General features: G+C 39.8%; 1 protein-coding gene across 11 annotated transcripts in view; it reads left to right on the forward strand.

The window, feature by feature from the left end:
* The window catches only part of itpr1b (inositol 1,4,5-trisphosphate receptor, type 1b), an 80,042-nt gene that overhangs the window by 29,721 nt on the left and 36,740 nt on the right, over positions 1–13,581 (forward strand). For 5 of the 11 annotated variants that reach the window (XM_040003351.1, XM_040003354.1, XM_040003352.1 and 2 more), the window contains 7 exons: positions 69–253; positions 2,244–2,392; positions 3,044–3,155; positions 4,848–4,883; positions 10,619–10,654; positions 11,570–11,617; positions 12,386–12,515. In XM_040003351.1, the coding sequence (XP_039859285.1) occupies positions 69–253; positions 2,244–2,392; positions 3,044–3,155; positions 4,848–4,883; positions 10,619–10,654; positions 11,570–11,617; positions 12,386–12,515 (696 nt within the window). The remainder of the gene's footprint in view (positions 1–68; positions 254–2,243; positions 2,393–3,043; positions 3,156–4,847; positions 4,884–10,618; positions 10,655–11,569; positions 11,618–12,385; positions 12,516–13,581) is intronic. The other 6 variants (XM_040003357.1, XM_040003358.1, XM_040003360.1 and 3 more) reach the window with 2 other exon arrangements.

The following is a 13,581-nucleotide window of genomic DNA, read 5'->3' on the forward strand; positions in this document are numbered from 1 at the left end:
ACACAGACTATGAACCTCTCAGTGTTAAAAAGTGGCGCATATTATATGTACTTTCTGCTTCTGCCTAGCTAAGAGCAGAGCCATTGCTATCCCAGTGGACCTGGACAGTCAGGTGAACAACTTGTTTGTCAAGTCCAACAATGTTGTGCAGAAGAGCATCCTCAACTGGAGACTGTCTGCTAAGAACACATCCAGGCGAGACTCTGGCCTGACCACCTCAAAAGACTACAGAAACATCATTGAGAGGCTACAGGTCAGTAGACGGTCTGTTGCTGTTTCAGTGTAATAAACTTAATCCATTTTCATCCATTTTAATTTTTTGTGTGCTGTATTTAATCATAAGCCAAAAATCCTGTAAAATGAAACATAAACATCAATGAAAGCAATAAAAGCTATAAAAATAATGCAAACATAGACAGAAAAAAAACACTGACTGCATTAAACATTGCTAAAGTAAATGCATTGGTTTAAAAAAAAAAAAAAAAAAAGGCAATCTTTTGAAAACGTTATTTTTAGATTGTGTACCTGTGTGTTCATAAAGAAGGCCAATATATCAGGGGGCCACAGAAAGCAGTAAGTGCTTTTATGAAGCCCATTATCGACACATCAGATGGCATGGTGGTACGGGACATCCAGTTCTGTTAGTTGTGGTAATATGACCATTTGTGCCATTGTCAGTCTGGCACACAGGAGCTCTCTTAAACAGGGTGTAGATGTCCTACATTTCCAAATGCACAGCATACACATGCAGCTTTTTTGCTTTTCTCTCCAGGCTGATTACATAAATGGATCTGTACTGATTCATTGTTTATGGCAGCGGTCCCCAACCCCCGGGCCTCGGACCGGTACCGGTCCATGAGTCGTTTGGTACCGGGCCGCGAGAGTTGAGGCTCAGGTGTGAAATGTATAGTTTTCAGGGTTTTTATCGGTTTTCAGCGTTATTTTGTTATCGTTTTTATCGTTTACTCGGTTTTCCTGGGTCTTTTCACGTGTGTTCTGAATAAATCTTCTTTTTTTCGGTACCGGTACTAGTTTTATTTTGTTGTATTTATCCGCGACACCTTAAAGGCCGGTCCATGAAAATATTGTCGGGCATAAACCGGTCCGTGGCGCAAAAAAGGTTGGGGACCGCTGGTTTATGGTATTTGTGTTTTGCAGTAAAATTCAAATTTTCAAAAATGAAAGTTTTGCTCTAATATCGATGTCTTATCTTTTAGGGTATTTGGTATTTCTCTGCAGAAGAACTGATTAAAATCTATAAAAGTCACTTAAAGCAACATGACTGTCTGATATTTACCACAGGTTTCTACCTATCAGGCAGTAGAATGAGTGCAGTGAATCTCCACTTCCTCTTTGGGTTTTTTGTGGAAGAAAGTTAACACTATATGAAGACAGCTCGGTCTGCCTTTTTATCATAACTGAAAACTCCAATGTGAAAGTACAATGGGTTAATTAAGCCCCCTCACCATTGCTGTTAATTGTTGCCAGTATGCACAGGGTGATGTAATGTTTTTGGTAACTGTGTGGCAATCAAAAAACCATAAAAGATGTGTCCAATTACATCCTAGAAAAATATGTGGTTTTAGCAGCAGACCATGTTGCTCCACCTTATTCTCTAGTAAGACATGACTCAGTATTCACTGGAAGACTGAAAAATCAAGCCAAGGATCAGTCTGCACTCTGCTGATACTACTTGTAAACCTTAGGACTTTTTTATCCTGTAATTCCAACGATAAAGCAAAGCTGTTTTGTTATGGAAATAAATTTTCAGTGATGTTTTAGATGTTTCGTTCCTAATCCACCCATTTCTAGACGGGGTTTTATGTGGTTCCCACAACTGTGTACTTCCCAAATTCCTGTTGTCTTTGCAAAGACTGCTGGAGTTTCACAGCTTTAGTGGTTTTTCCCACCTCTTGATGTTCTCAAACTTCTTTAATCAGCACCCAACACAGAATCACTCATTTTCACAGTAATCATCACCAGGCGTGACAGGAAGTGCACTGCAAAAGGTGGCACGGTGGTGTTTATTATGGTGTGATTTGATGTGTAATGCACTGGATGTGTCCCTTCCTGTTTCTATATTAAATTAATATTAAAGCAAAATAATGTGAGGCTGACTGTAGCTGGATGTCTTTGAACGAAATGCAGGAATAGGAAGACTGTTTTAATTATACATAACAGTGTAGCTGTTTGCTATAAAACACAGTTCTGGGTTATTTCTAACCTTTGGTTCTGCTCAATAGGACATCGTGTCTGCCCTAGAGGACCGTTTGAGACCTCTGGTCCAGGCTGAGCTCTCGGTGCTGGTGGATGTCCTGCATCGTCCGGAGCTGCTCTTCCCTGAAAACACGGACGCTCGCAAGAAATGTGAAAGTGGAGGATTCATATCAAAGTGAGTCTAAAGTTGTCTGAACCACTTCCAGTGCTGTTGCTATTTTTGGAACGCTTTTGGAAGTCCCCTTGTAACCACTCGCATGTGTGCATTTGTAGTTTTGTCATGTACCTCAAACATGAATGGAGACAAGCATCTTTGTCAACCTGATGAGACTAGTTTTTCAGCAGAGGAGGGTCTGTAGCAGGGCCAGGAGCGCGCTTGTTGTTGTTTTATTTCCTAGATATTCATGTGGTTCTGCACAGTAAATTTGTTCCTCATAATCAGTTCTACTGTAACATTCTGAAACGTCTGAAGGTGAAAAAGCAGAGAAAACTATCTCAACTGTGGCTGCTGGCATCAGCCTGCACTGGCTTTGGGGAATCACTTAGTCTTTAAGTTTTCTGTGAACATGAAGCATCTGCTGTAGTCAGCTGAAGTCATTTTCTTAAATCACCGTTTTCAGTTATGCCCAAGGCACCTAAATATGCTTTAAACCCATAACTTCCAAGTCTCTTGTTTAGAACAAGGATAATCACTGTGTCATAGAAATGATTTATGTCACTGTGAGACTTGAAGTATATAGAGTTTTGGAGGAAGGTGATGAGTTCATCAGTCTATTTCTATTGTTTGTGCTGATTCTGCCCCACCGCCCCTGTTCTCTTTGATCAGACTGATCAAACACACCAAACAGTTGCTAGAAGAGAACGAGGAGCGCCTGTGCATCAAAGTACTGCAGACACTGAGGGAAATGATGTCAAAAGACCGGGGCTATGGGGAGAAGGTATGTTCCTCCTTCATTCCTGTTTCTCATTCTCTGGTTCTAGTGTTGCACAAGATTCTCCCACACACGAGTTAAAATGTTACAACACTTTTCTGACATGTCAGGATGTTCTGCATCAAAACTTAGGGTAAGACACGACATCACAGAGCAATAAAAAAAACAAAAAAAAAACTGAGTGCTCTCTGCTTACCTCTGGAGCCTCTGTAGAACACAAAAGTAAATGACTCATACACAGCGAACGTCATCAAGTCTTTCATTTGATATTCCTGCAGCCAGGGCAGTTTGTGATTTTTCTTTTCTAGTTTTAGTGCTTTTAAGAGTCTGCAAAAAGTAATGATAAAAAGATTCCCACGTTGCTTTTCTCCTTAAATTAAAAAAACAAACAAACAAACAGTGTTATGTGTATCAGCTTTATTAACTCTATTAACAATGTGCATGATCCAACATTGTCTCTCAACCATTTTACGCACCATTCATTGGCTACTAATGATCACTTATACTAATCCTAAATAAATTGTCTCAACTGTGCCAACTTGTTTTCCAGTAAAAGGATAAAGCGCTTTAATATCAGATGAAAACATTAAAACAACTTTCAAAAATCTTGTTGTTGTTTTATAACTGCTAAAATAAAACTATTTTTATCTAGATTTGCTGCCAGGGAATTTGTTGTACGTTACCCTGTGATTTATTCACTTTTTTTAATTAGTTTTTTTGAGTGCTTAGTAATGACTGGATTGTGTGTGTGTGTGTGTGTGTGTGTGTGTGTGTGTGTGTGTGTGTGTGTGTGTGTGTGTGTGTGTGTGTGTGTGTGTGTGTGTGTGTGTGTGTGTGTGTGTGTGTGTGTGGCAAGCATGACTGACGGTAACAGAAAAAGTAAGAAGCTTGTAAGGGATCAGGTCCTAATTGTTGCATGGCAATGGTTCCTCAACAGATGGATAATTGAACATCAACATATGGTTATTTCAAATCGGGGCTCCTCTTTGCCTTTTTTAGAGATTACAGGAGAGTGTACTTTAATCACAACAGTCAATCTCTCATTTTATTGGTTTGCATACTGAACCTGTTTGGTCCGTTACAGACTTAGCTCATTCTGGAAAAAAAATCTGCTTGCTTTCTTTGTGATGAAAGCCCTTCAGAAAGGGTTTTATTTATTTATTTATTTTTTTGTTAGTTAGTTTTTTTTGGGGGGGGGGGGTTTGTGGTGTTTGAAAATGGTTAAACGTTTTTAATTAGATCTTCAATTTCAACTTCAAAATCTGCTGGATGGACTATTTCATGTTTTATTGTTTAACAAAACTCAACCATAACTGATAAAATAAAGACATTATTTTTGTGTTGATAAACAGGGAGGGAAAGAAAGCAACTGGTTGGGGGAAAGATACTAAATATTTCACCTTCTCAACCAAACGGTGTTTAAAAACAAAGACTTGCACTTTTATAGTCAGTTCTCTTAACATGAAAATATTTGATGCAATACAGTGATGATGTAAAAAAAGTGTCTTTACTGCAATTAACTTGTTCTGTTTTTGAGCCTTGACAGCCCTTTCTTCGCCCTTTTTCACTAACCTGACATGCTGCGTGTGTGTCTGTGTGTGGGTTTCAGAGGCTTTACATTTGCACACTTGTTACAGAGCTCTAACTCACTAATCTAGCTCTACTAACTCTCTGCCTCCTATACTTCTTCTCTTGCAGCTGATTGCCTTTGATGATGAAATGGATGTGGCTGAGGTTGATCACTTTACTTACTATTGCGATGTTCATTTGTCTCCCACTAACAGCATAGATGTGCTTGTGTTTCACGTAGGCTTTCTAGCGTTTCAATCCCCCATCTGTGTCAGCAGCTTAGTCCATTTCCCCGCCGTGTGCCTGTTAAGAGTTGCTCCTGAATTTCATGGAAAAAAGTAGCATAATGCTAAAATGTCTGCCTCACAAACTCTATATGGCCAATAGTACTGGGCCACCAACACAGCTGCCGGGCCATGGAAACCCACGAAGCTCCCGGTGCGCAGTTTTTGTGCTGATGTTAATGCCAGAGGTGCATTGAGCTCTGAAGTTAGTGAGTCATGTATCTTTTATGCACGTCAGCACTTGGTGAAGTTACAGAGTGCAGCTACCAAGTACTGCAGCTCAGCAACTTCATGGCTGAGTTTTTGTGGTTCCTAAACACTTCCACTTTGCAGTGATACCATGTGCAGTTAATGCTGGAATATACAGTAGGGGAAAAAATTTCACTTGTTGCAACTGCTTTTTGCAATGGTGGCTTCCTATTACAGTACCACACATGAATTCAGTAAGCTTGTAATATATATAAATATTTGTAAAGGCAGACTGCATTTTATTCAGCTGTGGTAATGGGACTGAGGTGTGGCCCAGTGCTTTTGTCAGTATACTGTATATGCTTTTGTGCCATGCTGTACTTTGTTCTATATTTTTTTTGAGTGAACTGTTTAGGTAAAGACGTGTTACATTTGTAGAATATATCCTACAGGATTTTACAGTTACTGTTATTTTTAAATAACATAAGTTAACATATTTTGGTTAGACCCTGGATTGGTCGTGTTAATTTTGGGGTCTCAAGACGAGACTGTGCTTATTGAATAGATCTTTTGTGCATGTGGTTTAAAGCTGGGTGTGAAGCATCCACCTGCTAGAATTTGAATCTTCTTCCTCGTTGCATTGTGCCCTTTTTAAAGCACTGTCTGCTGTCATTGCTACAAGTTTGTGGACTGTCAGAACTGCATATCCAGTAGAAGTCTGCAGAGACATGGATGTAAAGCATAACTTGGTTCAAACTTTCTTGAAGTAGTTGAGAAATTCGAGAGACATTTTATAATCAATAGTTACTAATGTTTGGATATAGCATGTATACAAAAGTTATCCATCCATCAAACAACGATTATATTTTTGTGCAGGTAAAATTTTTTGTTTAACTCTGTACTCGTATTTTTTTTAAAGATAGCTAATACAGGCTCCTCGATAAATGTATTCATTCAGTGCGTCACTGTCAGCACACAGGCAGCTTAGCAGTAATATTTGTAAGGCCATTTTGTTACACTGCATTACATCGTAGAGCTGTTTCTATTTGTGGCACGAGTCACTCTAAATGTCGCACAGCCCCTTGATGATGGATGCTGATAAGATGGCATATTTTTTCCTCTAAGCCCTTTGCCACAATTACAAGAGCAGGTGTGAGTGTACATTTAGCTGGGGATACTCCATCTATCAGCTTTGTAAAACAGGCCATTGGGCCGTGTGTGCTGGTCATGCCTTTTGGCCTTTTAAAATAGCTGATGAAACATGTTTCTGCTCTCTGAAGATTATGGGTGCCGCCACAACCACAACATATCTGAAATGTTACTTCAGACCAGTATTGCGAAAAGATTACTATTTTACACGAATGTAGATGTTTTGTGAGGAGTTTCGTTTTATTTGATGTTTACAGCTAAACTTACAAATCTTTTAAGCTCATTTTGTAGGAGTTATTCACACTTTGCTCTCTCTCCTACTGACCTATTGCCAGATCTTTACTCATACTAGATGTCTGTTCACCAGCCTTCAGCTTTCTCAGGCTAGCTGCTATAGTTTAGCCATTTTAAGTATAGAACTGTGGGTTCTAGACTCAGTTTTAGGACTATAGTATTGCTTTAATGACTGTATTGTTGCTTTAAATTGGTACACAGTCTTCTTCGGTTTCTGGCCAGGGTTATTGAGCGTTTCAACATGTGCCCCCTAGCATTGGAATTTCTTGAAATATTTAAAAGAACTGGAACCAGATTTAAAGTGTGTTATTGTAAAGCACTTTGTATTTTTTTCCAATTCTGCTCTAATTGGATAAAAAGACCTGAACCCATTTCTCTGCTTCACTGGGTTTTTATCGGGACTTCTGCTGGCTTTCATCAAAGCATCAAAGTTAATTCTTGACCTTGTGATTCACGGTTTAATTTAAAATGTACTGAAACCTTAATGTTCTGAATAATAGAAAGCTTATATATCTATATGTTTAGCCTAGTTGGGAGCTTGTATTGTAATCACTAAATTGATTAAAACTGAAAGTATTGCACGGGAGGAAGCGTTTCTGTGGCAGCAGGAAACACTGAAGTTAAAAGCACGCCAACATCACAATAGCCACTTAATCCAGAGTGTGGTGCAGGGCGTGCGTCTGTGTGTAAGAGAAGTGAACAAAGCTGTTAAGTAAGGAAATGGAGAAATTGTCGGAAAGGGTCTTTCCAGAGTTGCAGGAAGCAGCATGCTCTCAGTTTCTCTGTTATGTCTCTGTCTTGCTTTCCCTCCTTCCCTCTCTCCCCGTATATACTGCTCAAGTGATGGAAATCCCCAGCTTCCACAAAAACAGGGCTGTTCTCACAGAGCACCACTTTGTTTCATCAACTCCTCCCATGTGCAGCATCCTAAGAATGTCCACACACTCGGCACATGTGCTCTGCCACTCATTCGCGTTAACAACAGCATGAAGCGGCGTGGCTGATGGCTGGCAGCACGTCTCTGGGTACTTGGATTGATGGCAGGAAGGCAGACGGGCCAAAACCCCAACTTCCCCTCATCAGCAGCAAGATAAACTGCCATTATAGCTGTTACGTAACTCAAGTGTGTAGCCTGCTGCTGCTCCCTGACCTTTTACAACACACCCCCTCTCTTTCAGAATCACCCACCCAGAGACCTCTAGGAATGAGTGCAGCTGTTAGTTCACTACTGTCTGACAGACTCCATCGTGCTTCTTGTTGCTGCACGCCCAGACGCTGTACTGGATTTTGCATATCCAGTCAGGCTGATGAGGGAGCAGGATCAAGTGGAATGACTTTTCACCCATTAGGAATAGCTTATCTCATTCTTCCAGAAATAGCAACGTGATCAAATGCAAGCCGGGAGAAAACAAGACCTGACCAGCTAGGCGGACTCATTGTCAGGCCTTATCGCATCAATCGCTGCGCGTTTGTTCTCGCTTCGTGTGCACGGCTTTCGTTTGAGGGGCTGCACGAGCATAAGGGGGCGAGATGGAGATCATTTCTCCTTCTAATTCAGGTGATACAGAGAGATTAGCTGAGGCCGAGCGTGTAACCGGACACGAAGGTTATATAAGGGAACTATTTCTTTGCGGTCTCTCTGTGTGGGCGCAAATGTCTTTTTCCAGTTCGCCAAATTCTTTTTGTTCACCGTCAACCCAATAACAGTCTCTTCATTATCTCAGCCAATCAGAGTTTGTTTTTGGGAGGTTTTGAGTTTACTATTTCCTCTATTTTTCTTGTGCATTTTTTTTTGTCACCACATTGTTTCCAATCCCCACACAAACATTGTTTTGTCTCTTTGCCTTTACCTACTTCCTCTTTTAGCCTTCTCTGTATTTACCAGTTGCCACTCCCATCATTCTCTCTGCCAAGCTGCCTCAGATAGCCTGCTCCTGTCCTCATTTATCCTTCTGCCCACTACAGTGACTGAATTCTGGAGACTCCGAGCTGCTCTGCTTTTTCTTCTCAACAGGGGGAGCTGCGGACGTTTCTCAGCAACAGGCAGCGCTGTCCCAGTTTCCTTAACTTAAGTTGCACGATTCTTGGGCTCAAGCCAGCTATCAAGCAGCAGTTACATAAGAGCCAAAAGCATTTTTTTCCCCTCTGTTTTCCTGGAATTTTAAACTCTCCACTGATGTGTGATCTCCAGTGGTAATTGGAAATAAAAGCACTTCAGACACGTCTTCCAGGAGATAGTAGGATTGCTGGAGCTCAAGTTAGGTTAGACGGACTGCCATGAGAAAATTGAGGCCTTAACTTGGGTAGTAATGAGCACATGGTACAGGGCCAGCTTTCTACTCCCGGTAAACTTGTAAAAATATTATAAAAAAAAATAGATAATATAGCTCCATCTAATCCTATGTAGGTTTAGGCTTTTAGTTCTAATATTCTTAATAGAGAGATGGTTTGAAAACTGACTCTCCAGAGAAAGTGCAACAGATTTTCCTGGTCACTGAGACCATGTGACCCTTGCTGCCACTATTTACTGCAAGTGTTCACAGTGCCATTGTGTTTATTTGCCAGGCCTCGCCTCTGTAGTCATTTTAATCACACATTCTGGAAACGTTAAAAATGCTGGCAATTATAGGGTCGGGCTGTCCTCACGGTCAGATTTCGATGCACGTGTTAGTTTTTGAAGTATATTAAGAGAAGTTAGTTTTGCTACTAACTAGCTGCTGAATATAACTTAAGTTGCATGATGTGTGATGCATCACCGTTCTTCTGTGGAAGTCAGCGTGTTGACATTAAAGGAGGCTTGATGCAGGGAAATTCCTGTCCAGTTGCACAATTAATCAGCATAAAGCAGCATGACTGGTAACCCAGTCATGACCGAGAGAGACAGAGACGTATGCCCATGTTTGGTTGTGTATTTGTTATTTAGTCTTTTTTTTTCTTGCATTATCTGCAGTGAGATGTTTCGTGTGTGTGTGTGTGTGTGTGTGTGTGTGTGCGTGTGTGTGTGTGTGTGTGTGTGTGTGTCTGTGTGTATAGACTTTTTTATTTTTTTAAATAGCCGTTCACAGAAAATAATCATCTACTGAATAGGCTAGCATTAGCACTTTATTTTGTTTTAACTCATTTAAGGTAAATGTCTACAAAGCATCTCTGTATAATTATGCCATCAAAGTATTGATTGTTTTACTATGTGGTAGGAAATTATTAGAATTTCTGTTATTTTTTTTATTTATTCTTTTTTACTCTTTCTCTCTCTCTGAATTTATTATGTATCTGTTGGTTTGAGTTGGTTTCATTACTTTGAGATATGTATTGAAAATAAGTTGTACTTTTTGCATCTCTGACCATGCAATACATACATTTACTGTTCAAACAGCTAGCATGGGAAAGGTTTTGTAATTTTTTACTTTTTTAATTACTTTTTTAATTTATTAATTTATTTTTAGGCAATTTTCCAATTGTAACAATATGATTGTAACAATATGATTGTAGTCAAACCAAGCATATCATGACAATGGTTTGAAAACATGCTCAGTCATAAATATCTCTTGTTATTTCTTTTTATCCTTAGAAGAATCAAAGTGTGCATATTTGCTTCTGCCATCTTTGGTTTGTAATGTTATTATCATTTTATTAAGAGGGAACCACAGAATACCAAACACACCAGTGTTGCTTTAATAACCAGCAGTCTGTGGTGAGGTGGGGGCAACTGAGCTTTTGCTGTTTTGCTGCGATGTGGTAATGCTGCTTATCACTCATGCTCTGTCATCAAGCAAACCCTGAGAAACACTTAAAAAAAACAAAAAAACAAACATCATTTTGTGTCTGCTTTCTCTGCTCCTGGCTCTTTGCACATTGATGATGAATCGTTGACGTTACTGGTAATAGAAAGTTTTGGTTTTGGAAGCGGCTCTTGGAGGGTGGAGTGACCTAACTAATCCGACTACTTCTAACCCCAACTAACTGCGTCCTTTTATTTCCAATCAGCTGGCACCGCCACCTGAGCCCGAAATCCCGGCCGAGGTGTGTTTTACTCATATTGGCCCATTGCCCACTAACATGCGTCACTACTGATCATCACTCATACTCATGATCGGCCACCATCCTGTATTATTTGTGCTGTGCGTTTTCCAGATCCTTATTTAAACAAAGAAAAGTCACAACCTTTCCTTATGCATTTCCACTTTTATCTCCACCCCCCGCCCTTCCTGCATCACCCCTCTGCCACTGCTGCTTCTGTGGAACTTGCTACATATGTGCCCTTGTTTGCATAGTCTTCCGCTTCTCTACTCATCCTTTCCTCTCTGCCTCCGTCATTTCTCCCATCCGCTCATCTGTCCTTCTAGCTCTTTGATGAAAGTCCAATTCACTGACCTCCTTTCATTGGGGTTGCTGTAAGGGTGGGGTGGGGGTTGGAGTCATGGGTGAGGTGTTTTTCCATGCCAGATTGGTGCTTACAGTGTGTGTCAGTAGCTCACTGCTCTATTATGTAATCTGAAGTGTTTCTTTTCTCATGGCTCATGGCTTGTTTCTTTCCCTCCAGCAGTCTATCATTCTTTTATGTAAATAATTTAGGCACTTTTTCCACTGTGAGCGTAAAGTAATGAGGGAGGTAGTCTGACAAATGGTTATAATTTTAGATTTTAAAAATGTACGATTTTTACTTCAAAAACTTCTTGAAGGTGTTAAAAAAAAAAGCATGTCAGTCCTCCTCTGCATGAAGCCCTGCACGCCTTTGACTCGACCTCACATCTTCCCTGACACAACCACTTCCCTCTTAACTGCATGATCAATTTTGCACCCAGTTTCCTGCATGCTTGTAAAGTAACTAATTTGCACTGTATTGACACCCTACTTTTGTTTTCCCCAACTTTCCTTTCCAACCTTTTTGTTTCTTTCTTATTTTAATGCTTTCTGCTAACTCACCTCACCTTTAAGGAGCTTGATCCCAACCAGCCGCTGAAGCAACTGGAGGATCAAAGGAGGGTAGGTAAAGAGTTTGGTTTGCTGTGGTCTGGCACAGGCCTGCATCTTACTGACTGACTGATTGTGATGCCCTCACTGTTGCACTGCTGCTACAGCATGGCACTCACTCACTCCCCTCCCAGTTATGACACAAAACATGTGACAGAGATCAGCCAGGAAACACTAATGTGGGTTCTCAGTCTGCGCTTTGTGTTTGCTACAGACTGACACAGAGGTGACACACTGCTGTGATTTACATACAAGGCCGAGGGTTAATGCATATGTTGAGACCGAGAAAGAGCACAATGTCAACTCTGAACATCACTGACTGAGGTCAGAGTGCAAGGATCAAATAAAAAGTGTGTGTGTGTGTGTGTGTGTGCTCTATTTTTTCCCAGGTGGACATCTTGATAAGATTTATCTTTATTTAATTTTTTTTCTCTTTCTTTTTAAGTTTTGTTTTACTTGCACAAAAGTTCAAGGCACGTGTATGGCCATAAAATGCCATAAAACACCAAGATGACATGAAAAACCAAAAGGAAACCTTTCAAGTGAAGCGAGGAGATTTCAGAAATTCATTTTACAAAATGAAGTTTCATTTTTGGTTTATGTGGAACCTTGTAACCCTTTATGGCTTTATGTTGTGGCTTTGTGTATGTAGGACATACTACTATGAGTGCAATTCTGTATCAATTTGATAGTCTTGTGTCAGCATAGTAACTCTGGGTTCAAGTTCCATTTCTATAGCAGAAATAGATCTTCATCTCCTAACATTCATTTTCCTGGTAGGGAGAGGCTCTGCGGCAGATTTTGGTCAATCGATACTATGGTAATATCAAAGCTGGCCAGAGGAGAGATAGCCTTACAACCTTCAGTAACGGCCCACTCACGCCTGGAGCGCAAGGGAAATCACCTACAGGTTTGTGTAACGATGCTCTACGTGTCTGTGTGTCTACATGGTTATGCTGTAAAGATAAGATGAAATGAAATGATTTACTTGGGGAAGGTGGGACAGCGCTGCACACCCAACATAAAAATTAGATCCCTAATAGTTTTTAGCCTGCCAGCTATAATATATGACCGCTAGCCAGAAACACATGAAAAATTTCAGCTTCAGTTGTGCAATTATGGAAATGTGGTTTTAAAAAAAGTTCAATAATTGGGTAGAGCTATTAAATAATTAGGTTTTCAGCTCCTGTAATGAAATCTTTCAACCATTGCAGTCTGCTTCAGCTATTTATCTCCATCTATCGCTGCATAGCTCCATCTAGTTCTATTAAACCGTTTGTTTTGATAGCTGCAGTCATTACAGTTTCATTAGGAAATAATTATTTATATCCAAGTCAAAGCATGTGTGCAGAAGCTTCTGTAAAAGTAATTTTATTTATTTTTTATTCAGATATTTTTTTTAAACTAAACAAGCTGCTTAAAAATTACTGTTTTGATGAATTACATGGGAAAATACAGTAACAATGCTCACACAGAGTTTTAACCTAATTAAAAATAAATAAGTAAATTGATCATAGACTAATCTGACCACATTTTGTTACCCAGAAAGACTTTCTCTCTCCCCCTCCTTTTTTTTTATTATTCAGTATTTTTTTAAATAGGTTAATTGCTACTTATTACAACCAGATGCTCATGCACATAAATGAAATGTTATCAAATGTATCTTCTTAAGGAGGAAAACTTTTAACTTTGACAATAATAAAAGAGTTTGTGTCATTTAACTCTTTACAGAGTAATTGGTTTTTGTCAACAGTCTAAATTATTTACAAATTCGCAACAAAGTATTTACTGATTATTGTACATTCCTTATAATGCTGGAAATATTTCTGTTAGTTGCACAGATTACAAGGAAAAGTGAGTGAGTGACAGTTTCCAGTGGGTAGCAGTCAACAGAGCGTGCTCCGAGCATTGTGTTGGAACATACTTTGTAAATGTTGTATTTTAAACTCAGCGCCCACATTCACAGTCATTTACCT

Source organism: Simochromis diagramma, unplaced genomic scaffold (assembly GCF_900408965.1).
Source record: "Simochromis diagramma unplaced genomic scaffold, fSimDia1.1 OVJJ01000646.1, whole genome shotgun sequence".
Lineage (NCBI taxonomy): Eukaryota > Metazoa > Chordata > Actinopteri > Cichliformes > Cichlidae > Simochromis > Simochromis diagramma.